This window comes from Telmatherina bonti (genome assembly GCF_933228915.1).
Source record: "Telmatherina bonti genome assembly, chromosome: 6".
NCBI lineage: Eukaryota > Metazoa > Chordata > Actinopteri > Atheriniformes > Telmatherinidae > Telmatherina > Telmatherina bonti.
Window position 1 is genome coordinate 27,988,883 of NC_136624.1, and position 26,305 is coordinate 28,015,187.

Consider the following 26,305-nt stretch of genomic DNA (forward strand, 5'->3'; position numbering starts at 1 on the left):
TTTGGAAAGTAAATGCAAGCTAAAATATGCTAAGCAGCCATTTAACGTAAAGCCTAGCATAAAGACAAAAAAAACAAACTCCCATGCCAAACTGCTTACCAGCCCTGATCTAATTTGTGTGGTTTTGTGGATTTTATGATTTAACAAAACCCAGCTAGCAGAATCTTTATGCTAAACTAAGTTAAATTGCTGTTGACTCTATAACCTCATCTTTCCCTTCTGGATTTGTAAATAACTCCCCGAGGTGGCAGCATTTTTAAAATATCATTACTTATAGTGAGGGTAAAACTTAATTTTATCGGTAATTTGCTTGTAGTTTCTGTAATGGTAAAAACTCACAATAAGGCTATGAGAAGTTAGCCCAGTCTTTTGCAGTCACCGTAGTAACAAAAAAGTCAGTCATCTTTTTCAAAGCTGTCAGTTCTAAAAATCCCTCCTAAGCTTACAAACCATTGTACTTGTATCATTTGTGTGACTTTTCTGACATATTCTGGCAGATTATTGTCAACAAATAGACTAAGGCAATTTCGGTAATCTGGCTAAACTGTCTTATTTACAACTTGTCTTATCGCTAGACTGCTCACGCTCCTTTTTAACTCTTAAACCTCAGCAGTGTGTTGGCTGAGTTATATTACCATTTACTATTTAAAACTTTAAAGTAAGGGCAACGTCTTTACCGCGCTTCTTACTGACCCGCTTGTCTCCTTTTACGCCCATCAGCAAAATTTTCTTCCATTTCTTCTGCTTTTCACATGTTCATTCCTGCTCTCTCTCATTATTCCTTATTGCTCCAAGAAAAAATTGTAGCGTAGACACAAAATAACACTGTATAGAGAAATGTCAGACATGTTTGTGAGCAGATATGTAGTTTCATTTAGCTCTTTTTGTAATTTGGCAAACGTAACCCTTTAATTAGCATTTTCTGCAACATGCTGTTTGCTGAAACTACCTCTCAATAAACCATCTCCAGCATGTTACCATTAGTCCTTCTTTCATGTAAGACCTCCTGGAAATTGGTTGTTTTTAGCCAATAATTTACTGCACCAAAGTTTGATGAAAACAAAAAAGTTGGTTGATTAGCTTCATGTTAAGGTTGGGGGGGGAAAAAACTAAACAAAAACATGTTCCAGTTAGAAAGATATCAATAAATGATCATTCAGGCTAGTCAAACGCCGTGTTCTTCAAACAGATATTGATGTGTTTACGCTTTGCTGTGTGAGTGATTTTCAGCCATGCCTGCATAGAAATAGCCCAGGATTATGCCTGTATTATCATGCTATTATGGAGCACTAATTAAAAATAAAGCATGCCTGCTCTTGCCACCTGCTATTAGACCCTGTTTAGCCCACAGGTTTGCTTTGAACTGCTCCCTCATTACAGTGCCTCAAAGAAATATCATACAATAGCAAGTTGAAAAGGGCAATGCTTGAATGGAGTCTGAAAGGGAAGGCTGTACTTGGCCTTCAAGTATACATTCCTTCAGCTCAGTGCTTCCTCTGTGGTCCCCCTCTCCTGGCCTACCCCCCCTCCTACTCAAGACTCAGTTCCCACAGGGGACTCAGCCAAAGCAAACTCCTCAGAGGAAGTCTCCCTCCCCTTCCAGTGTGAGAGAAAGAGAGAGATGGATGTCCGATCCAGGCCCTGTGGGACCTGCGAGGCAGTAGGATGTGCAAGGAGGGTGTTATGACTGCGTGGCCATGCTATGTCTATGATGTGGTGATGAGTAAAGCCTGTGTGGCTGCTCTCCTGTGAGGTCAGTGTCGTATTTAGCCAGCAGGTCCCTTGTGGTGTCTGGGAGTGTCTGTTTTCTGGCTCTATTATGTCTAGTACTCATAGCCTTCCTGGAGCTAGAAACCTCAGGGTAGAAATAGTACCAGACAGGCAGACATCCTTTGTCAGGAAAACAACAGTCATGTCAGTAATTACAGAGTCTGATTACACCAGTGCAGCAGCTCGGTGAATACCATTGGCCTTGAATCAAGCAGGTGAGGAGTCAACTCAGCACTGAGCCATCAGGAGTAGGTCTGGGTCAAAAGAATTAACCTGCGGTAGCCAAACTAAACACTATGCTGTGTGCATGTGTGTGCGTGTGTGTGTGTGTGTGAGTGAAAGGTGTGTAATGTAGTGACTGGTTAGACAGGTGGAGATTCGAGGGGAGTGTCCAGACAAATATGTACAAGTCATGAAGACATACAGTTGTAAATTCACAATGTAGTGATGATGTTTTATTGTAACTTTGGCAAAATCTATAGTGTTTTATTTGCTTCCCACATCTTTAAAGTGCATGTTGTGTCTATCCAACACGCCAAAGATCACTTATTAATTACATAACTATTAAAACTCTTCTTTTTTTTAAAAAAAAGAAATCATTTTTAGTCACATGAGTAATGGTGGGCTATGTACGTATCTGAATTGCAGGTATGCCGAGCTAGGCCCAGTTTAACACCTCCGCCCTTGAGCATGCTGAATCAGACACACATACTCCTACAAATACAAATACCCTCCCACAGACACACACACGTACATGTCTACACCCTTTCACCCACCCAGCTTCCCACACATCCCACTCACAGCTGCATGAGCGCACACACACAGTCTGGCTTTGTGTAAAAAATCTGTTAGACGTGATTCATTACCAGCCTGGTTTCTCGTGAAATGTAGTTTATCATTGATTTCCATATTTAGGTGATTACAGCAAAGCTGCGATTAAGATTTCACAAACATATGCAGCCGCGCATGAGTGGTTCTTATTGAGAATTTTCAGGGCAGTAATCATTTCCCTGGAATTGCGCACGCCACGACGGGACTGTTGGCCTATTCCTGCAGGCAGGATGTCATTGTAGTGAGTAAGAGAGCGACTGGCAGGTCTGTGCTGGCCTCTGTGCCTACCTAAGTAAACATATCCTTTCTCTGACAAGTGCAAACCTGAGGGCTGAGGAGGCTAGATATCTCAACACTCTGCTCTGCAGCTTTGCCACACACACACACACAGGCGGACAATATATCCAAGAAAAACCTTGTGGGATTCAGCATTTTATGGCACTTTACAAGACAGGTACTTCCTCAAGATTTAAGAATGCCCTCGAACCTTACATGACTCAACAGATCAGCATCAGTGTGAAATGGTTGTGGAATGCTCCTACTCCATCTTCTGTCAGATCTGATTGTGCCACAATTACTTTAATTCGTCTCCCTCTCTTTCCGTCTTTTTCTGGGTTGCTATCTTTCTGTGGTTCCTGAAGTCGATCTGCTCCACCTGACGGCGCCTCTTTTCTCTGGCAGGGAGCAATGTAGCCCTACTGGCTGCCAGCCAGACCAGCTTGAGTGTCTGCTCAGCTCAAAGCCCTGCCCACACACACACACACACACACATGTACACATACACATACACAAACATGCAGACATGCCAAACCCAGAGACTAAATGCTTACACAGACACATCTTCTATGGTCCTTGTCTCTCTGTGACTTCTCTCTAATTTTCTCCCTTTCCATGACCTTCTGCTCTGTCACTGTGGGAAAGAATTGTATAACATCAATTCATGTCCTGACAAATCCATGTCTCACTCATGAATAACGCCGTCTACAGTCATACTGGCGCATTTATAGAAGTTATGTGTTCTTGAAATATGCACTGTACTCCATGATGTAATATCTGAATATCATCTCTGCAAGAAAGGTGGTGTTTAACCATCTATTCTCTCCTCTTTTCTTCAGTCACTAAGCCCAATCCCACCCAAGAGGTCCAAATTTGACAAATTACAGTCTCCATCCGCTGACAGAGACAGGAAACCTGATTGGTTGCAATCACTGTCCAAGTCTGCACACAAGGTTTGTACGCTGCATGTCTGCAATGGCAGTATGAAACCAGAGTGACGTAGAAGCCGTTGCCCTTTGCAGTCATTATATTATCATCTATGTATCATCCAGTCCTGTTGAATGAAAAAGGTTCTTTGAATGTCTTCGTCATGGATGATTTGATGTTCACTGAGTTTATCTGAACTTTGTCATTCCAGGACCTGAAACAGGTCCAGCTAAAACAGAGACCCTCTGCTTTCCGACCCTGGTCTCCTAAAGCAACAGAAAAAGAGAAACTGACCACTCAAAATGAGATGAAGAGGTAAGACTTTTGAATAAAACTGTTATTTTTTTACCTCTTAAGTTGGGAAAATCCGCAGTTACATTAAGCCTTTGACTAATGAAATGTGTTTCATATTTCTCCACAGAACTTTCTCAAAGAATCAAGAGACTGGAACTGCTCCATTGGTCCCTTTGCATCATCAGAAGGACAGCCACACTCCTGGCAGCGGACCTGCCGCCATTTCCATAGAGGAGCTGCATAATGGTGACATCCAACCTCCTGCAAAATCGGCCCATGCTACCAACAACGATCATGCCAACGACATGGACACAGATGGAGAGATTGATGTGGACGACTGTGACGATAGTCAGTACTTGATTTAACATGGATAAACATGATGAAGTTGATTTGAAAATAGAATAATAATTTGAATAATAATAATGCTAATACTACTGATAATAATAATAATAATAATAACAGTAATAATGATAATAATAACAGTAATAATGATAATAATAAGAATAATAATAGTAATAAGAATAATAATAGCAACAATAATAATGGTATTAAATGGAATACTACACAATTTGTGTAAATAAGACACTGATTTGACTGCACAGGGATGAGCTGAAGAGCAGCTGGTTGGATGTGATTTCTGTACAACTGCACCATCTGTTGTGCCACTGAAAAAGTGCAGGAAAAATAACTTGCTAATTTTCTTTCTGCACATTTTCCTTTTTTGTTGCCGCTCTTAAACACTAGTTCAGATTTACTCAGTAAATAAAACTACAACAGGGAGTGTTATATTTTTTTTACTTTAGTTTTCATAGCTATGGTTTTTACTCTTGTTGCTAAATTTCTAATTTCTATACATCTCTCCTCAGATCCGGTGCTTGCGTCCTCCATAGCCTCTCCTCCCTCAGCCTGCATCAGTGTTTCGCAGAGTCTGTCCGCTCAATGCACGGCTCAGGAAAGACCTCCCTGGCTGCCAGGAAGTGTTTGCCCAGAGATGGACACCATGAGGCAGATGCTGCATGCCGGCCTGGACACCAAAGAGGCCCGGGAAAAAATCCTGCAGGAGATTGTTCGGATGAGAGTGAAGCAGGAGGAGAAGCTGGCAGCTGCTGTGCAAGCTAAACGCAGCCTTCAGCAGGTACTTCATAGTACTCTAAAATGTACAGTATGTCAAAGAAATAATTAAATGTACATTTATCTTGAATCTGACTTAAAAACTTTGTTTTTAAGGAACTGGAGTTTGTAACGGTGGCTAAGAAAGGTCGCCTTCGTGACGCCATCGAAGCGAAGCGAAATTTGCGAAAGGAGATCGAGCGCCTTCGTGCAGATTGGGAAAGGAAGATGAGGGACGCTGAAGAGTCTTGTGGGCGGCTGAGAAGGGAGCTGGAGAGGGAGAGACAAGTGCGAGTTTGTGACAAAGGCTGTGAAGCTGAACGCCTCCGGGTCAAGTACTCGACTCAGGTAAGAAAAAATGAGCAACAAAAATAAAGTGTAAACCATCATCTTGCACATTGTATGATTCTCATTCACGCTGTACAACTCTTGTGTTGGGTTGCGTTGCACAGATCGAGGAGTTGCACATGCAACTGCAGCAGGCAGAGGCCGACCGCGAGCTGCTCAGGCAGGAGCTGCAGCAGGAGAGAGAAGCCCGACAGAGTCTGGAGAGCGTCGTCAAAGACCTGCAAACCCAGCTGGCCCTGCAGGCCAACAGCGGTCTTCCCGGAGACTGCAAGAACACAAACACAGACACACACAGTCAGTCCACACAACCCAGCAATGGATCCTAAAGTTGCACACGTAAAACTGGACAGAAAGACTGAATGAAAAGAAGCATGTGTTAGGACTTTGTTACACCTCCTGTTGGGGATTAAAAAAAAAAAAAAAAAAAAAGTCACAGCGTAAAGTCACTTTTGTAAAGGAAGAATTTGTCATGTATGATATGTTACAGCATACAACAATATTTTGTGACACGAACTGGAAAGTAGCATGAGCATGTTGTCGAGTGTGAACCTAAGAGAGACGTCTTTAGCGATGAACACATCTTTACAGTGACGTCAGAGCCCTCCTGACGAATGTCGGAGGATTTTGTTTTGGTATAAGCTATTCTAAGATGTGCAAACACAGCTACACAACACTACTTGAATATGAAGGGAAGAAACATGTTGCGCCTGGTGAAACCTGAGCAGATGATGAAAGTCTTTGTGCCACAGAAATACTGGTACACTCCGATGTGTCATTGCAGACCACTGGATGAACAAGAGACACAAGTTTACCACTATTACCTTTAAATATCCGCTTGCTTTTATTAACTGTGTAGAGGTTGTACTTTTTAAGAAATACTGCTTGCGCAACACTGTTATTCCACAGGCAAGTTAAAAAAACAAAACAAAAACAAACATTCATATACAAACATGTACGCATGTATACCAGCTTATCTACGTTTTGTATTTTATAAACCTAAAGTATTGCAGTGGGCTGCCTTCAGGTCCACCATTGTTTAATGCTTAAATATTTTATGGGAAGTGTTACCTTTTTGTTGTTGTATTCCGATCATGTTTTTGCACCCAAACCATGTAGTAAATAGCAGATACTCTTCCCCACCTTAGTCTGCATAGGTCTACACACACACACACACACACACACACACACACACACACACACACACACACACACACTCCTTAAAAAAAGACAGAGAACTTTCAACAGTTGTTTGTTTTGTGTTGAAATGCGGTACTTCTGATTTTTATGGAGTATTGTAAAATTATTTATATTCTAACATCATTTTCTGCCCATCTACAGGAAGCATTCTTTTTTTTTTTTTTGTCACTGGTTTTAGGGCTCTTAAATGAACAGTTGCTGTTTGTATGAACAACATTTCTACATATATATGAAATATGGATATATTTTTTTACTTTGAGAGAAGTAATTGCACTTTTTAAAAGAAAGAACCTTGCTTTGTGCATTGTAGTACTCCCTGTTACATTTTTTCAAATCAGAAATGAAAGTGAACTTTGAAATTAAATCCACCTTCCCTCAGTTTCCTCCAATGTAAATACAATAATATTGTAAATAAGATTTTTTTTTTTGTTGGTATGGTATGTTTGCTTGCTCCAGACTCAAATTGATTATGAATACTATTTTTGCTTTTACTTGAAACCAAAAAAAAAAAAAAACTCTTATTTGGGTTTGCAAAACTGTAATTTTTTTTGTTGCTGATCCCTGAATATCTCTGCAATTACAGGGCATTTACCAGAGCAGATGGACTTAATGGTTTAAACAGTCAGTGTTTTTTGTAGGTTGACACCAACAGAATATTCTAATCTCTCCCTTTATAAAAGATCTTTATTATGTAATGAATTATAGAGCATATATTACACCTCAGACCAAAACTGACAAATGGATTATAATTCTCTGCACTTCCAGCTCCCTTTTCAGATAGAGTAGTAAATAACATCTTCTCATGGTTTGAACCTTTTGGGTGCTGTCATATATTTTAGACAACAAAAACACTTTTATGTCTTATTATGATACCCGTGCTCAGTATTTGTTGGGTACAGTGTAATAGCAATATCCGTTTTTATTAGCTGATGCTGTTGTAGTTTTGGTCTGGAAGTGGGTTTTCACTTGCCTCTTGTTTCAATGTTTTCCTTTTTCCTTCAGGAAACTTGTATTATAACCATTAAAATCTAAACATTCAACCGAGTTTCTGTGTATTTTGAATATTTCTGCATGTGGATGTCTCTGTAGCTCTGGTGGGGATCCTAGTCGATTAGTCCAGATAGATTTAGTATTGACAGAAATGTAAAAAAGAATGTACAATCACAAACCAAGAGGATAAAGTCTGTTTAACTATTGAACCGAGAAATACTGGCAATATTGTATTGAATATTGTAATTTTTTTTTAACTGTTTAAAAACGGATAAACAAATTTAAATACTAATCAGATTAAAACAAGCAAATAAAAAAAACCATAGCACACTAAAGCAGTCTCATGCCGAGTGGAAATCCAAAGAATAAAATTCGGTAAATTATTTCTGGAAAACCCCCTGAGATGTGATGGAGCATCTCATTTGCAAGGAATACCAGCAAAACATAAAGCACAAAAAAAGGACTAGAGTCCTAAAGAGAGACTGAACTGAGAGTTTGTACTTCTGGAAAGGCGCCATCGATGTTTAAAGGTGTAGCTTTCAGAGCAACAAATGCTCCGGGGCTGTCTGTTATGTCTCAGGAAAGGCCATCCATATTTCTGCAAGACAACTCTAAATTATAACACAGTGCTGATCAGGTGGTATCCCGTATCAGACAAGCATGGGACAATATTCCTCTCACATCACCTGATCTCATCAGGTCGCGGATGTTTACAGACTGTTGTTGAAATTCTACACAGTGCTCCTGCTACAATCAGATTAATTTTGAGCTAATATTTTAACTCATTGGCCGCCAAACATTGTTATAGCAGAAAGTCTCCTACTCCCAGCGTTTTGGAGCATTTTGGCTGATGCTTAAGAAACCACAGAATATTGAGTTCTACAACTAAAACTTCAAAAGTCATTTTTGCAGTGAGTGATTAAAAAAAAAAAAAGAAGAAGAATACCATTCAATTTAGAGCTTATGCTAATTTTCCACTTCAAGCAAACCACACAGATAAGTTTCACATGAAAGCAAAGACGCAGATGATCACAAACATATGTCTCGTCACTTTGAGTAAAGGAAAATCTCAAAATGACACAGCATGTTTTCACATTTTCTGTCCTGTGGTCAAAAGCTTTATACCACCTCAACAACAAACCCTGCTACTGTGTTCTTCTATGGCTCTGCCTTTGTTTGAAATGAATCATAAAGATCCTGATTGCTGAAGATGAAGGGAGGTTAACAGTGAAGTATTCAGTCCTTCTATGAAATAGTCCTGGGGTTCACTGCTCTCTGGATCCTCATTGTGTTTGTAAAAAAAACAAAGGTTATCTTCTCACAGCAAACAATAACAATTGTTGGCAATGGCAATTATCTTATTGTGACAAGAGTTATATGTATTCTCATGCTTTTACAGAATTTTGTAAATTTGGTGCATAAATCATTTTTAAAAAAATCTGTTGATAGAGGTGTTGATAGTTAAAATAGGCCAATGCGTTCCGTAGATATTTATGTCTGTCTGCTTTTAAAAAAAAAAAAAAAAAGACTATAAAACTTTTCTGGATCACTTTTTCTAGCTTCTACTTTTGCAAAGATTCTCTTAAAACACAATCGTACAACATTTGGTTTAATTGGAGTTCTATTATCTGGTTTTCAAATGTTTTCAGAGTAATGTAGTTTCCTTTTGGGAAGAGATAACAATTCACATCTTCTACTGTTTTTCAGGGGACTTTACTCTGACATGGTAACATAAATCTTAATTTTGACTTTCTGTAGGGATATGACATGCCTCAGCTCTCTTTTGAGACAAAGATTATATATACACCCTTCTGTGAAGGTATCCTTCATTTCCTTAGAAATGTCACCTCTGACAGGAGGCAGACAAAATAGAATACATAAAGAATGTAATATTACCTGTACCACTGTTGATGAAGGTTAGACATCCTAACCAGTGCAGCAAAACTTAATACCAACTTAATCTCATGTATATTTAAAACATTACTCAATCTCCCCAAAATGAAGTAGGTTAGGGGTGCCAAAGTCCCATCCTTGAGCTCTGCCATCCTGCAACTTTTAGATAGCCTACATCCCTGCTCCAACACACCTGAATCAAATAGCTGAATTTCCTCTTCTGTGTGTCATTTAGTTCTGCAAAGGCCTGGTAACAAGCCATTCCTTTGATTCAGGTGTGTTGGACAAGGGTTGCATCTAAAAGCTGCAGGATGACAGACCTTGAGGACTCAACTTGGGCATCCCAATGTAGGAAAACAAGCACAGTGTGTTTCACACTCTTGCCTCTAGGGGGAAATCATGGCATGCAGCTGAACAGAGGACACTTAATGATTATTTACAGCAAAATCCCTCTAACCTAAACTCCATGAAGCTTGGTCATTGAGACAGTTTATCAAATCTGCCTTAGTTCTGATATTTTGTTGTAGTCATGACTCCAACACATACAGTAAAATTACCATTTGCTACCCTCCTATCCCAGTTCGTCTTCTCAGAAGCTTACTGGCTGAATGAAAATCCCTCCATGAAAGCAACACTGAAGCCTCACTGTAGGATTACAGCTAGAGGAAGACTTACTGACTCACACAAGTTGCACACTTCCTCTTTAAGCCTTCTCTGCATGCAGAAAAAAATAATTAAAGAAGAAAATATAGCCGCAAAACTGGATTACTGAATGCAAGCCCAAAGAGAATGAACATTCATGATGGGAATACTGTTCCCTTATCCCTTTTGGATGGACTTTAATGGGAAGAGACGGATATGATGATACGGAGGGAAGCTTTCTGAGGAGAGAGGAGGACGGTGAGTTCAGGTGGTGTGAATGGGACAGGAAAGGTGGAACCACATGTACAGTTCAGGGATGAACATCAGGCAAGAGATGGCACCACAGTCTTCAGGGCTGAGTGGGAGTCCTCCACTGTCTTCTCTGTCACCTAAGAAGACCACTTTTCAGTCTTTGGGATCGCTGTCATCGGGAAGGTTCTCCCCCTCACTTGCCAAACATTCCCACCATCAGGCCAAGCAGACCTCGAGCCCCCTGAATTCATCCACCCATTCAATCATGAGTTCACCAAAACTCTGGCAGAAAGCATCTGTATCCAGACTTGCAGAGGAGTTTTTCTGGATTGGTGGCAGCGTGGTTGCACAACCTAAATGGAGACTGGGTCAGATAGGTAAGACCCACACTATGCACACAAAACAGTGAGTTTTGCCTTTGATCACTCAAATTATTGTAAAATATCAACAAAATATGCGATTCAAGAAAGAATTCTTTTAATTGTTCCTAATAGTCTTGTATGGCATTAATGGCATATTTTGAACAATTGTTTTCTGGTTTTCTGGCAGTTGCACATACAACAGAGCAGGGAAACACAGAAGTAGATAATGGGCATATGGACACTAGACAATCCTTTAGGATTAGCCTGAATGATGTGCCAGGTTGCGTCACATGTATCTGAGCTTCAGATTAAAAACAAAGGTTACCTGCTCACAGCACACAAAACAATAACACAGAAATTGTCAGAATGCTACAAGGGTCATGTTTATTCTTATGCTTTTCCAGAATGTTGTAAATGTGGTGCATGAATAATTTCCCAAAGAAATTCTCTTGAAGAAAACTCAAGACAACAAAATCCACCTCACAGCAGCCAATAAAGTTCATTTTAGTGATTCAATAACCAGTTTAAGGTCATTTAAATTGTCCTTGTCAATGTTTGATGTTAATAACACACGAAAAGCCACTTAAATCCACACAAAGCCGCATACAATCATATAGGAAAGTGCTTGATGGTAAACCTGTTATTCTGGCGACTTGTTTATGAATCTTCCTGGAGTTTCTGTAATGTATTTCCACCCAAAACTAAAATACCATGACAGAATAATGTAATTATGACAATGTGACTGTGCAATGGTGCTGCTTATTATTCATTTTTGTTTAAAATCTCAAACAAATCTACTTTAAAGAAAGATTTTTTTTCGCAAACATTGCATGAGTTTTTACAGTAAATGGTCATCATATGTCATGATGGAAGGTTGACTAATAGAAGGAAATACATTTGACTTCTAACAATTGGTTTTTCTCCATGTGTCCTCTGAAGTGGAGAGGTGTATGTGCACCATGCAGACTGGCACACAGATGACCAAACTGAAGGGGAAGAAGAAGGGACTGGTTCGCTTCTTTTACCTGGATGAGCACAAGTCCTGCATCCGGTGGCGGCCTTCCAGGAAGCACGACAGAGCTAAAAGTAAATGATAACCCCTTTATAATGACATAATATAATATGTAATGATGTATTTATCTTAGGTTAGATTACTGGTTCCCAAACTGTTGGGCCCAGGGTTATCACAGCAAGGCTAAATAAAACTTTGGAGTTTTGGCACTAAACAAATTTGTAAAAATACCAATGATGAATGATGATAAATCAACAAAATAGACTTCAAGTACTAAAAAGAGAGAAGAAAATATGATGCAGTATATCTGCTCCTGCTTGACCAGGTAACAGTCAAGTAATAGTAATTAATTATGGGTAACGAAGAGACCACAGTCTTTAGCATGTATCAAAATATTATATTCTAATATTATGAAGTATGAAGCCAAACAAGTTAAAACACCACCTGTAGACTTTTCATTCTAAATACAAAGAAAATCCTGTAGGTTACTTTAGAAATAAACCATAAAATAAACTATCATATCCAGCAGAGTTGTTATACTAAAGCAGCATCCATCTCATTGAAACCTCGGCTCACCTGAAGTAGTTTGAAGAGATTCCTGGTTTAAAACATTTCACACTAAATCAGAAGAATGGATCATAATACTGACACTGACATGGTTTTAACTACAATACAGTCACTAAAATAATGACGCATCTCTTGGTATATTTCCTTGGTTCATGTGACGGGACGGCGGGGCTTGACATTGTTGTCGTTGATGAAAGGGGGAAAAAATTTGGGAACCACTGGGTTAGATTTTAACCCTTGCATCATACACTCACCTTTGTTTGTAATTCTCAATGAGTGTCATGTCATGTTGCAAACTCAAGTGGGGATATTTAGTTATTTTTCATAACTGTCCTAAAACTATTGTGGCATTTGAAGGCTAACAAAAGTTCACACTGTAAAATGGAAGAATGACGATCAATGAACTGGTATAAATACTGTAAAGGCTAAGGTACCCCCCCCCCCCCCCCCCCCTTCCAGCTGGTATCAAAACATTTCCCGCCACATGAAGCAAAGACTATCTTCTCATCTCATAAACAATAATTTGGAGAGACAAATCGTAGAAAAGATGCTAGTCTGTTTCAGAAAGGTCAAATCATGGGCATCCATCAAGCAGAGAAAACATCTGAGGAGATTGCTGAAGTGACTAAAATCGGGTTAAAAACTTTCTTGGAGGATAGTGGAGGATAGGAGGAACCATCGTCTTTCAGGAAGAAACAGGGTAGGAAAACAGTCCTGAATGCTAGTCAGCGATCACTGAAATGTTTGGTGAAATCAATTCAAAGAAAAGTGACAGAAAGTTAACAGTGAAAGTAAGAACATTTCCACACAATGCGAAGGAAACTCAGTGGATTAGAACTGAACAGCTGTGTAACCTCATTGGTGAAGCTAACTGGAGAAAAGGGCCTCAGTTTGTTAGGGAGCATAAAGATTGCACTCTGAAGCAATGGAAGAAGGCCATGTGGTGTGATGAGTCCAGATTCACCCAGTTCCACAGTGTTGTGTGCATTGGAGTAAAGAAAAGAGGCAGATGAAGTGGTGCACCCATTTCTGTAAAAGCCTGTGGGGGCGGTCTATGAACTGGGGTTGTTGCAGTTGGTCGGGTCTAAAGTTCAGCAACATTATGTGCTCAAAGAATGAAGTCAGCTGGCTACATGAATGTACTAAATTACCAAGTTATTACCCCAATGGCACAAGCATATTTCAAGATGTTAATACTAGGATTCATTGGGCTCAAATTGTAAAAGAGTGGTTCAGGGAGGATTTTCACACACATGAGCCTCATCCAGAATCTTTGGGACTCTGCTATCATCAATGCAAGATCTTAGGGGAAAATGAATGCATCTCTAGACAGAAATAAATCTAATGATATTGCAGAATGTCCTTGAAACAATGCCACATTGAATTTTACCATAAAAACTAAAAAGTAACCAACAAAATATTATTACGTGTGTTTTTAGTGGCAACTTTTTCTTCTTTTTTTTTTTGCCAGGCAGTGCAGATAGGAGTATTAGTTTATGCATGATCCACATTTATTTTGATGGATGGTTCACATACCATTTGCCAGTGCGGTAGCTGAACTGTAGCAGAGCCGAAAGAAGTCTGTGTTAAGCACATGTGCTTCTACTGTCTGGATATCAGGCTTATTAGATTGAGATAGAGAACTGGGGAAAGTATAACAATAAAATTTAAGGCCATCTGAAATGTAAAATTATATATATACATGTATATATATATTCATATATATATTTATATATATATAAGGAGCATAATTATCTCAATTCAACAACAATCAAGTCAGACTATAGTGTCATCCAAACAAAACCCTTTTCAAAATGCCCATCTTCTTCTCTCGTTTCAGTATCCATTGACTCCATCCATGAGGTCTGTGAGGGAAAAAAGTCAGAGATTTTCAGGCGTTATGCAGACAACCGTTTTGATCCGAACTGCTGCTTTAGTATTTACTATGGCGAGCGTGTGAAGTCCCTGGACCTGGTATCCACCAATGCAGAGGAAGCTCGTACCTGGATCACTGGCCTGAAATATCTCATGGCTGGTATAAGTGATGAAGACAGTTTGGCCCGCAGGCAGCGCACCCGTGATCAATATCCTTTATGCAGACACTCTCATGTGCTCCATCATCAAAGGACAATATGATTAACTGTTATTAGGGGAACATTTACATTTTGATCTGTGATTCAGCCTTGACAGAAGTTGCACATGGTTACAGCAGACTTTCTCTGAGGCAGACAAGAATGGAGATGGCACCCTGAGCATTGGAGAGGTTCACCAACTGCTCCACAAACTCAATGTGAATTTACCCAAGGAGAAAGTCAGGCAGATGTTTCAAGTAAGACCTTATTTTTGTTAATCTGCTTTTATGTGCATATTGCTTACTATCAGTACTGCTAATATGTTGCATGGTCGGAGAATTCATTCAGAAGATGAGGCCAACTTGATATAGAAAGAACTAAACTAGCTTTAAATTCATGGGTGATGCAATGCACTAAAATATCAACATCCAAACATTTGCATGATGAGCATGTTTATTTATTTTTTTTTTTGGATGCATATTTTATGTAAAGTCATGCATGAGCTGAAGTGCATTAGACCCTCCCATTCAAGACAAGGCTGAATTTTCAGTAGTTATTCAAGCTGAAAATAAAAAAAAAATTAAAACATTTTCAGCTATAATTTATTGAGAAGTCATTACTTTTGAACTGACACTTTAAAGCACATTGCTGATGAAAAGTGGGTCAGAATACCTGCCATAGGTGAAGAAGTCTGACTGAGTTACAGAAAACATCTGATTGCACTGACTGCCTCAAAGGGTTGTCCAGCAAAATATTAGTTAGTCATTAGTCATGATTTTTTTTAAAAAATATCTTTGTTTCACCACAATTCAAAAGCAATGTGAGGAATTTAATTTAATTTAATTTAATTTAATTTAATTTAATTTAATTTAATTTAATTTAATTTAATTTAATTTAATTTTTCTTTTTTCTTTTTTTTAATTTTTCAATTTCAACTCATTTCAGTGACTGCTGTTTTTTCCTTACTTAATGGGAGGATGTGTAGTGGCAATACACTCGAGCACAACTGTACACTGCATCGTTTTACAAGCTTGGGAGCAGGCCAACCTTTTCCAATTAATGTTCTTTATTAGCAAAACAAATATCAGAAAAGTGTCAAATTGAGAGTACAAAACTGATTGAGGGCTGCAAAGGCCTTAACTTTTTACTAGTGTCTTTTTCTCTGTGATTTCCCCATCATACTAGTTAGAAATGTGGAGAGATCAAGATTGCAGATATGTACTGGTATGTATCCTGGCAGAGCAAAACAGAAGGGTCTTCAGGATGTGTGGAGCTCACTCTCCCCTGATGAGTATTTTCCATGAGCCAGCTGTGTTTCGATTGTGAGATTTTCTTCATGTGACTGACTGTTTCTTTCCTGTGCTGTGTGGTTATCTAAACTAACTCTGGCTGAGAAACTTTCCCTGGCTCATAAGAGAGTTTTGTCACTATCTGCAGGAAGCAGACACGGATGAAATACAAGGCTCTCTGGGCTTTGATGAATTCTGTTCCTTCTACAAGATGATTTCCACCCGCAGAGACCTCTACCTGATTATGATCTCCTACAGCAACCAGAAAGAAGTAATGGATCTACACAACCTTGCTCGCTTTCTGGAAAATGAACAGAAGGTGTGAATGAGTCAGAAGAATTATGTTGCTCTACTGTCATTTTCATAGTATGTGTTGTTATGCTCAACATTTTTTTTTTTAAAATTACACTTTTTAGTTCCTGTTTTTGGTCAATACAACTGTTCAGCTTAACAGCTTTAGTCAATATATTCAGTCTTAACATTGTTTTTGTATTTAGTCTTTCATTTGATGTTGATAGTGTTGTAAGGCTTTCTAAGATGATCTCATCCTGACATTTCATTATTTAAAAATTTGGTAATGTCAGTAAATTTGCAGGTTATCACTGTCATCTAGCTAAATGCTGTGCAATATTTCACCATCAGCTAAAAAAGTGATGAGAGAAAACTTCATTTGATAATGTGAAAGTAGGTTTAAAGTCGAAAAAGTAGATTGATTGTTTTTGCTAAAATTTACTGCATCTGTAGTTTACCCAAAAGCCAATTAGCTGCTGAAACACTGAAGCATTTTGCATCCAGAAGATGTCAGCCCCAGAGTTTGTTTAACTTACAGATGCGAGGTCTGACCAGGGAGCATCTAGTTGACATTGTGGCCAGATTTGAACCATGTCCTGTGAACCTCCAGCGTATGGTACTGGGCATCGATGGTATGTCCACATTGCTAATTATGCATGATTAACCTCAATCATTAGCATAACATCAGCTGAACAAAACATCAAGGTCTAAACAAAACAACTGATATGAAACGTTGCTCCTTTAGGTTTCACCAACTTCATGCGAAGTCCAGCTGGTGATATCTTCAACCCAGAGCATAATCATGTCAACCAGGACATGACACAGCCTCTCAGTAACTACTTCATCGCCACCTCACACAACACCTACCTGACAGGAGACCAGCTGCTCTCTCAGTCGAGGGTGGAAATGTACGCCTATGTTCTGCAGGCAGGCTGTCGCTGTGTGGAGGGTGAGAGCCTGGAAAAAGCATAACCTCAGCAGTTTTCACTGTTATTTCATTGCATTGCAAACAAGTTCACCTCTTTCACTCTTTCCTCTCTCTCAGTGGACTGCTGGGATGGACCGGATGGAGAACCCATTATCCATCATGGCTACACCCTGACATCCAAAATTCTCTTCAAAGATGTCATTGAAACAATTAACAAATATGCCTTCACAAAATCACAGTTAGTGTTTCTGTGCTCTCATACTGATGAATGTTTTGTTTAGCTGTCGTCCTTAAAAGCATGAGTATGTCACGCTGCTTCACTCGCAGGTACCCAGTGATCTTGTCCATCGAGAACCACTGCACCGTGCCTCAGCAGAAAAAGATGGCTGAGTATCTGAGAGAGGTGCTGCAGGACAAACTGGATCTGACCGGTGTCAACATGCAGGAATGCAAGAAGCTGCCTTCCCCTGAGATCTTGAAAGGGAAAGTTTTAGTCAAGGTATGGTTGTTTTCATCTACAGCGATGTAATGTTCGGCGCAGACAATTGCAGCAGATGGTAATAGATGAGCTGCAATAACTGAGAAACCTCACATTTCAAAATGAATTCTTGGTTATAAGGGAAAGAAGCTACCAGCAAACCTCGATTCTGATGCAGAGGAGGGTGATGTGTCTGATGAAGACACTGGGGATGAGGAAGAGGAGGATAACAATGATGAGAATAACTCACAGGTTAATAAATCCTTGAAAATAGTATGTTTGCATGGATAAATAGATGAACAGAAACAAGTAAAGATAAACTTGGACTGTTTCAGGATGGGAATAACATTGCACCAAGTAGCCAGCCCAAAAAGAAGAGACACTTTGGCAGATCAATCATGAGGAGCTTTAAGAGGAAGGTCAGCCACATGCTACAATTTAAAATGATCGTAATACAAATTTTACATGCAAAATCTTAGTTCTGTTTTTTCTTTTCTTCAGAGAAAAAAGAAAATACATGTGAAAAACAAGGCTGTATCTGATGGTGAATCAGACTATAGCAGCAGCCGTGAGAGGACACAGATTGTTTACCACCCCAAGTAAGACCCGTCTTTAAACTGAGCATCTTATCACAAAATTCCCAGTGTCTGGGGTCACTTTTGTTCATCTACAACTCTCCCTTCAGAAAAAGGAAAACAATGAGACTCTCCAGAGCTCTTTCTGACTTGGTCAAGTACACAAAATCTGTTCATGTACATGACATTGAAACACAAGGTAAATATGAATATTTTCTATTAAAAACATCCCATTACTTATTGGGATGCTTCATATTAGCGTGGTTTTCTGTCTGGCAGGATTTGCGACCAGTTGGCAGGTGTCATCCCTAAATGAAACTGTCATGAACCAGATCTTACAGCTAAAACCTGGCGAGCTGGTGCGTTTCAACCAGCGCCAGCTTCTGAGAGTTTATCCATCTAACTACAGAGTTGACTCAAGCAACTTCAACCCACAGACATATTGGAATGCAGGATGCCATATGGGTGAGAAAATTGTCAGATGCACTAAAACGTTGCCTTATATTACCCTAAACTTTTCATTTACATGTCATCATTTCTTTTTAGTTGCAATGAATTATCAGACAGAAGGTCACATGCTTGAACTGTACAGAGCCAAGTTTTTGAGCAATGGAAACTGTGGATATATTCTGAAGCCAAAGTATATGTGCAAAGGTATGAAAAGGCCAGATTCCTGAATGAATCTCAGTGGGGTTTTTTTATGCAACCAAAGTAAACGCACATGCTTCTTCTCAGCTGCCTTTAATCCCATGGCGGAGGATCCTCTGCCAGGACACAGAAAGACTCAGCTGGTTCTGAAAATCATTAGCGGACAACAACTTCCAAAACCTAAAGACTCCATGTTTGGGGACAGAGGAGAGGTAAAAGCAAAATATAAAGTACAGAGGAAATGTAAGCCTTGTTGATTAACCATGTAGACTTTAATCACTATTTTTTCTGTTTTTTTCCATGTTTTGTGCCATCAGATAATCGATCCCTTTGTTGAAGTTGAGATTATTGGTCTACCTGTTGACTGCACCAAGCAGCAGACCAGAGTAGTGGACGATAACGGTGTGTGAAGAAACTCCATCTTGCAGTTCAAGCCGTGTTACAGCATGTTAACTCCAGTGTTTTGTTAGCTTTTTTTTTTTTTTACATTTCTGTACACATCTTCCAGGTTTTAATCCAATGTGGGAAGAGACGCTTGTTTTCAACATTCAGATGCCACAGATCGCACTTGTAAGATTCCAGGTGTGGGACCACGATCCTATTGGACGAGATTTCATTGGGCAGAGGACTATAGCATTCAGCAGCATGATGCCAGGTTGGTCATATAGTTCATTTTCCTGATCTAGTTTGGGTACTTGGATTTTAGATGGTGTTGGAAAGCAGTTATACTATGCTTGTTGCACATGATCCTTTTTTTTAGGTTATCGGCACATCTACTTGGAGGGAATGGCTGAGTCATCCATCTTTGTTCATGTTGCCATCAATGATGTAACAGGAAAGGTATGGGTTGCCAAAAAGAAGTGAATAAAATGTAATCTTTATGAAGTTTCTTACAATGTTTCCTTTGTAAAACAGATTAAACCTACAAAGGCGGTGCAAGCAGCCAGGAAACACATCCAAAAAGCAGCACAGAGGCATATGAAGGGCCATCAAAGACACCCTTCCATAGACTTCTCTGTGCTGTCCTCAGAGGATGGACGTGGTCTGCCCTTCCGTAAGGATTTGGACGCCATCTCTCAGGACAGCCGAAATGGGGAAATGTCTCCTTTGGCACAAGGGCCTGCAGCCAAGGCTGCCATCCACAAAGGGGCCATGAGTGAGCCAGTAAGACGAGCTCACAGAGTTAAAATTCATGAACCACCAGAGACAAGAAGAGGTTTCTTCAGCCGGATGTCCTCCACTGACTCCCACCACAGTGGGCCGGCTCCATGTGTGAGAGAGGAAAGCTTTGACCTTGACACCCCTTCCCAGCTCACTTGTCATGAGAGTCCTGCTTCTGAAAGCCAAAATCAGCCTGATCAAAAAGACTCGGAGAATGAGGCGCTGCAGGCAAACTGTGCTGAACAGCCGACTGGAAAGAGATGTGAAACCGAGCAGCCTGAACCACCTGAGGAGTTAGCACCAGAAGCAGCGCTAGAGAATGATGTTTTCACTGAACCTGAGCCGCCACCAGAAGCCCAGAGTCAGACTGACTCAGTCCCCCAGTCTCAGCCTGAAGCCAAATACTTCCCTCTTATCCCTCCATCATCGCCCCCAAGAGTGAGACGGACCTTAGAAACTCCTGCCCATCTTACACCTTCCACCCTGATACGAACAAAGGTCCGCTCACGTAGTTGCCCTCGAAGACAGGCTACCTCTCCTCACACACCAATGGTAAACCGAAAACCTGCTTTCCCCTGGCAACCACAGCAAGCACAGGAATATGGCAACTACACTAACCCTGTGAGACGCATACCCAACGGTCTGTGTCTGTCGGACAGCACATCCAGCAGCAGTGGCGGCAGCACTGACAGCTTAGAGTTTGTGCCCTCCTGTGTGCCAGTTGGTGCAGAACAACAAGACGGTACCCTGCAAAGGGAGATGAAGGCTCTTTTTGACCAGAAGATGAGAGAGATCCGCTGTAAATCCCCACTTTTCCTGGAAGGTGAGTACCATTACAGAAAAAACAGCAATGTTAGAAGCTCCAAACTGTATCAAATCTGGGGTTTCTGATTTTCCCTTTATTCTTGTTTTCTTCATCAGATTACAATTCAGATTCATGACACCAAAGATACCAAAACCTTTGGAAAAGAAGAAGAAAAACAGCCCAAAGTCTCAATAAAGGATGAATGAAGATCAGGAGGGAGATCGGCTGATAGCAGTTTGATTTTATTTTATGTTTTAGTCCAGTTGGAATGTTTACAAAATCACATTTTTATAAACTTGACATAGTTTTAACAAGAAATTTTCTAAATCTGATAATGCTGCTGCCAGCTGTACAAAAGAGCTCATAGCATGGTTGAAAACAGAAAAATTAGTATGTAATACATTAGTTTCGTTAGCCAGTCAAGTTTTTAGTTTTAAACTTGGATCAGCATGTTGTTGTTGCTTTGTTTTTCTTTTATAAAATTAAATGTTTCATTTTTCATTTAAAATTTAGGGTTCATGAGTCAAAAACAATAAATTATATATTTTAATAAAATGTGAGTTTTTACATTTTAAATGTATTTTGTTTCTTCTTTGAACAAGAGGTATATCATGTAAAACATTTCTGTGAAATATTAGAACAAATTCAAAGAAACTAAACTAAAAAATTCAAAGAAAAACATTTTTAAACTAGTTAATGGTTAAAATATCAAATCTAGGGTTTTTCTTTGTCTTCACTTTCCTGGGATTTATTTGAGTTGGTGTTCCTCAAGCGCAGACTCAGCTCCTCAGTCAACACAGCGCAGCATGACTTCTGAAGGAAGACGAGCACAAACAACCCATGAAACACTAGAAATTATTACACTGAAGAATTTATATGACACATTCCTGTTTAGATATGCAAGCAATTTATTATGTGAGTTGTGAATCTATTTCAGAAAGAATGTGATTGTTTTTATCTTTAATTCTTTAATCAGTGAAGGAATCCTGTTGCTCTCAGGCTACTTAAACTCCAGCATGTCCAACCAAATGCAAAATTGCACATACCCTCTGCTCTGCTGCATTTCTGCGACTCTTGAAGGTGAGTTCCAGGACAGCCAGAACTGTCCCCAGCCCGAGGCCCAGAGACAGAACCAGGAACATCCCCTTGAGGCTGTGCAGCTGCACAGCTGAAGATTTGGCTTTGTCTGCCATGCAGCTGCTTGCCCACCATTTACTTCTCAAGTAAGCTAGCTCACCTGCTTCGCTCAGTTGAAGGATTGCCACGCTGAGGTTCTTTATGATTGGAGAATCTTGAGGAAATTTCAACATTTAACAAGATATGAGTTTCATCATTTTTAATGTAGCTAAATATTTTAATGTTCAGATGAGAGTTTAAGATAAGAAGCCTCACCAAGGGCCGCAGCAATGCTGTATCCCCTCATGCCAACAACCTCGTGTGCTCTGACCAGCTCACAGTGACGTGCTACTGCCAAGTCCAGAGAAACAGACTCTCCAATGAAGGCAAAGTTCCCCTCTTTTGCGCGTTGAACACCCTCGTCCATAGATGACACAAAACTCTTAGTCCTTTCCATGTGTTCGTAGATTCTGCGGTACACGGGGTTGTTTGAATTCTGAATGACAGATAAAACAATCAGAGAATAGAAAGGCTTCGACTGAATAATATCAGTGTAGATAAATACTTAAATAACACAAACTTTGAAGAAAGCAAGGGTGGAAGAACCAGCCAAGCAGCCATATTCAATCATGTCCTGATTAGCCAAGTCCTCAAACCCTTTCACCATCAGGTGACTTGACTCCGGAGTTTTAGATGAACTTAGGTTTGAGAAATAGCACGCCAAGAGGACAACAGAAAATATCCACCAGCTGCAGCAGATGACCCGCCCTGAAAGGGCTTTGGGATGAGGACCGGCCCCTGAAATACACCGAAACACAAGATATACCTGCAAGTTTATATTTACAAGGGATAATAAAATCTTGATTTTGCTTGTATAAATCTTAAAACTGAGTAATTTAATGGTAATGCCAATAAACTAACGCACTAATTCTGCTTTGTTATAACTGGATTATATAATGCATGTAAATTATATATCTCAACTAATATATTTTCTTGGCAGGTCATCAATTATCCCCCTAGTAGCACTTCATCATGAGTAACAGGTCTCTTTACATGGACCTGATTGTGCCATCGTGAAGGTTGTTATCTGTTCATCAACAAACTTTACTCATATCAGAATTTCCCTTTGCTGACATGCAGTTAAACGCTTGAGAGAAATATACTGTTTAAAGCTGAAGTTATTTATTGTTGTTAATTAACTGAAAAAATTGGATATCTAACTAATGGTTTTACTGTAAAACAGAGTGAAAACCTACAAGCATACATCAGTTTATGACCATTTAGGAAGTTCACTGTTGTTTTTGCTGTTCACCTTGCAGTGTCAGAGCTCCGGCTGTGTACCACAGGCTGTGGAGGAAACTGAATCCGGTTTGCTCACTCTGAGGCTGACTCCACTCACATGGGCTGAGTCTGTATTTTGCATGAAAATATTCATTATTTAGAAGAAGGCAGTGTATGGGATTCTGTGGCCAAGAAATACAGAATATATATCAAGAGACATGCATTCTCATAATCACGACTGTGTGCATCAGAATGACTCATTAATGTCAGGTGTAAAACGGAACAAAACGACTCATAACCAACCGGGTAACAACAAAGATGCATGCAGCAGTCCCCATGTAGGCAATGAGTATGCCAATCCAGGTTTCCAGAGAGAAGGGAGTCAGAAAATCAAAGAAGCCAGCTCCTTCTGAGATGTCCTTCCTCAGCAGGATACTGATGCCCGTCTGCATGAAGGGTTTGGTCATGCCCACAGCTTTCTCCCGGGCTGCAGTGAGAGTCAGAGGAGCAATTGCAAGATCTGCCTCCTGCAGAGAATACATTACCACAATTAGCTTGTATAACATACATTTGATGCCATATACCATGTAGCAAGGTTTTACATTTACATTAATTTACTGTAACTTGCAATATTCCTGTCAAAATAAGAACACCAATTCACTTCTGCAGAAATGTCTACTACCCTTTGACCCCTGGGACTGTAATGCTTAATGTGCTCACCCCTCTCACCACCTCTCCAATCATCCCATTCCAGTTTCCCATCTCATCCTGTCTGCCATATGAAGCATCTTTCACCAGCTGCACTTTGTACTTAAAGCCCACTTTCTTGGCCACTTCAGAAAGCAGATCCATGCAAAATCCTTCCAGGTGAACACCTTTCGACATTGTATATGGTTCTTGCTTAAGGAGAAAAGTCAGGAAAAGTAATTAGTTTAATGCGCTTCAACTTAAATTTGATGACTGGAGTATTTTTTTTTTTTTTTGTAGAAGTAGAAATGATGCAGCACAGTTACCTTTATTGTTGTGATTCTCAGTTCTGGCTGTACTGATGCTGAGGAGGAAAAAGAAGGAACAAGTGAGGCATTGTAAGATTCTTTAATTTATCAAGAGTAAACAAAGCTTTTCATAAACACAACACCTTCAAAACAACTTTATGGTTTTCTTAGCCAAATTTTTTGTGAGATTAGAGCGAAAACAGGTCGATTAATATCCCCCGGTCTTAATAAGGGTCACTGTTATGTTTTCTGCAGACGTTCGTGGTCCCCAGAGGATGAATGCTACCTACTTTTGTGATTCTAAACTTTTATTTACCTCTTCTTGTATATCTGTCTTTCTATTTACTTATTCATCCAATCAAAATCTGCTAACAGCATTAGTGTATATTTTTGGTTCATGAATGATTAACTCTGATTGTGACAGTTTTTGCACACTTCAGCTCCATTTGCATTTCCTAAAACCATCACGAGACCAGGGGTACTGTGTTATTTCACTATTGTACCAATGAAGACAGGGATTACATAAACATGCTTGATCAACTGTTTTCATAGAAAAAAGCCATTACTAATTATTTTTATATAAATTACAAAAGAAGTGTTTCATGCTGTGTGAAAAAATATAAAAATCTGTTATCTGCGATCATTAAAATATCACCACGAAGAGCTAAAAAAAGAAATAAGTTCCTCAAAAAGATGCAGAAAAGTTGGAACACACAGTAAGTTCTATAAACATCATTTACTGTTTTATTTCAGTCATTAAATGAACAGAAATCATCTGAAAACCTATTTGAAGTCAGTGTGTGATCTGTGGTTAACACTTTCCAGTTATGCATAAAAATTTGGCCACAGACAACAGCACTTGTTTCAGGATATATGAAAAAATATTAAAGGACTCCGTAAGGGATTGAAATACATTATTGTGAAATAAATGCTGGTTAATTTTTCACTTAGATATTTTCACATCTTGTCATCTAAATTTAGCTAAATCTGCCCACCTTTAGATTTAATTTAGACACAAAGATGCATCTGAGGTGAAATTTTGGGTCTGTGTTTTGACTTTCTGGTCACTAGGGGTTTCCGGTATCCTAGACATCCCGCCACTTCCCTTCCTTACTTGAAATCAGTTTGCACCACATAATCTATTTGGAGCAGAGTTAATTCAAAGAGTCTCAATAGCATGGCACTGAGCAATGGGAGGGAAGTCAAAGAGTATCAAAAGCCTAAATTCAGGCCAAGCCCTTGGGGATCCATCACCACAGGGTGATCCTGACAACCATCAGATCCTCCTTTTCACAAGATGACACGTATATGAGCTCTTCAAGCTCCTGTCACTTTTTGGCCAATCTGAAACACAGAGTCTTTGTTTACTTAATGGAGTTGATTTATTACCATTTTTTTTTCAAGATTGTCAGTTGGCTTGCTTCCTTTTCTGTTTTTTCCACAAAAGTTGGACAGGATGTGGTGCTACTCTTTGATATTCATCCCCGCTGACAGGGCATGCATTTATGTCTTGTCAAGCCTGAGAAAATTCAACCAAATCCTGCAGAGAAAACATGAGGAATCTGGCAGGGAAAAAAAGCCAGCTGCCACCACGCTGAATGAAAAATGCACTGACCGGGTCAAACTTTGAAGTATCAGCATCCAGAAGAAAACATGCTTTGTTTTTACAAAAAGGTTTTCAAATACAGTCTATCCAGCTGTCTTCTGAAACAATACACACTCGCTAATCTGTTCAACCTTGCTAGTATTGCCTCTTATGTACTAGCCTGAAATAAGAAAATTCTCTTACCTGCAGTACACACTCTTATGTCAAGGAAGATCCAAGAAGACAGAAGAAAAAACCCAAACAGCATTTTGCTTCTCTTGATTTCCATCCTTCAAATTGTAAGAAGACAGTTGTTGATGGTGCATGCGATGGATGACATTGCATTTAACAACACTTGAAGCCATTTAATGCAACAGCTGAGTCAATTAAAAACAATAAACAGCTTAAAACATGTAAAGTCAATGTGGATAATGCATAATAAATGTTCTCACTACCTGAGAAAGAGTCCAAGAAGTGACTGCTGGATTGGCACATCAGCTGCAAACAGACCCCAGTAAGTTGTGAGAGGAAGTTTTTCAGATTCATTCGAGTTAGTAGGAAGCCAATGACATCTTTGTGGGTGGAGATAAAATACAGAAAATATAAAAGG

At 39.6% G+C, this 26,305-nt stretch overlaps 3 protein-coding genes across 3 annotated transcripts in view; 2 read left to right on the forward strand and 1 right to left on the reverse strand.

Moving 5' to 3' along the window:
* The window catches only part of skib (v-ski avian sarcoma viral oncogene homolog b), a 30,456-nt gene extending 23,665 nt beyond the window's left edge, over positions 1 to 6,791 (forward strand). The window contains exons 2-7 of the mRNA XM_079241675.1: positions 3,717 to 3,830; positions 4,016 to 4,119; positions 4,226 to 4,446; positions 4,965 to 5,233; positions 5,326 to 5,556; positions 5,661 to 6,791. Of these exons, the coding sequence (XP_079097801.1) occupies positions 3,717 to 3,830; positions 4,016 to 4,119; positions 4,226 to 4,446; positions 4,965 to 5,233; positions 5,326 to 5,556; positions 5,661 to 5,882 (1,161 nt within the window). The 3' untranslated portion in view covers positions 5,883 to 6,791. The remainder of the gene's footprint in view (positions 1 to 3,716; positions 3,831 to 4,015; positions 4,120 to 4,225; positions 4,447 to 4,964; positions 5,234 to 5,325; positions 5,557 to 5,660) is intronic.
* A 3,764-nt stretch (positions 6,792 to 10,555) lies between these two features.
* On the forward strand, positions 10,556 to 20,854 carry plch2b (phospholipase C, eta 2b; the record flags this gene model as incomplete). The annotated part of the gene is made up of 21 exons (XM_079242070.1): positions 10,556 to 10,907; positions 11,832 to 11,978; positions 14,312 to 14,580; positions 14,681 to 14,800; positions 15,981 to 16,151; positions 16,662 to 16,755; positions 16,869 to 17,072; positions 17,169 to 17,289; positions 17,379 to 17,550; positions 17,671 to 17,781; positions 17,865 to 17,948; positions 18,031 to 18,128; positions 18,215 to 18,303; positions 18,384 to 18,569; positions 18,651 to 18,758; positions 18,840 to 18,964; positions 19,070 to 19,154; positions 19,261 to 19,407; positions 19,513 to 19,592; positions 19,668 to 20,736; positions 20,835 to 20,854. The coding sequence occupies 21 exons, from the start codon at positions 10,556 to 10,558 to the stop codon at positions 20,852 to 20,854; spliced, it is 3,852 nt and encodes a 1,283-aa protein (XP_079098196.1).
* A 578-nt stretch (positions 20,855 to 21,432) lies between these two features.
* grik6 (glutamate receptor, ionotropic, kainate 6) lies at positions 21,433 to 25,963 on the reverse strand (the record flags this gene model as incomplete). The annotated part of the gene is made up of 9 exons (XM_079242071.1): positions 21,433 to 21,531; positions 21,765 to 22,009; positions 22,111 to 22,330; positions 22,415 to 22,632; positions 23,147 to 23,244; positions 23,419 to 23,642; positions 23,836 to 24,015; positions 24,129 to 24,160; positions 25,900 to 25,963. 9 exons carry the CDS (start codon positions 25,961 to 25,963, stop codon positions 21,433 to 21,435), a joined length of 1,380 nt encoding a protein of 459 aa, XP_079098197.1.
* Positions 25,964 to 26,305: the final 342 nt, after the last annotated feature.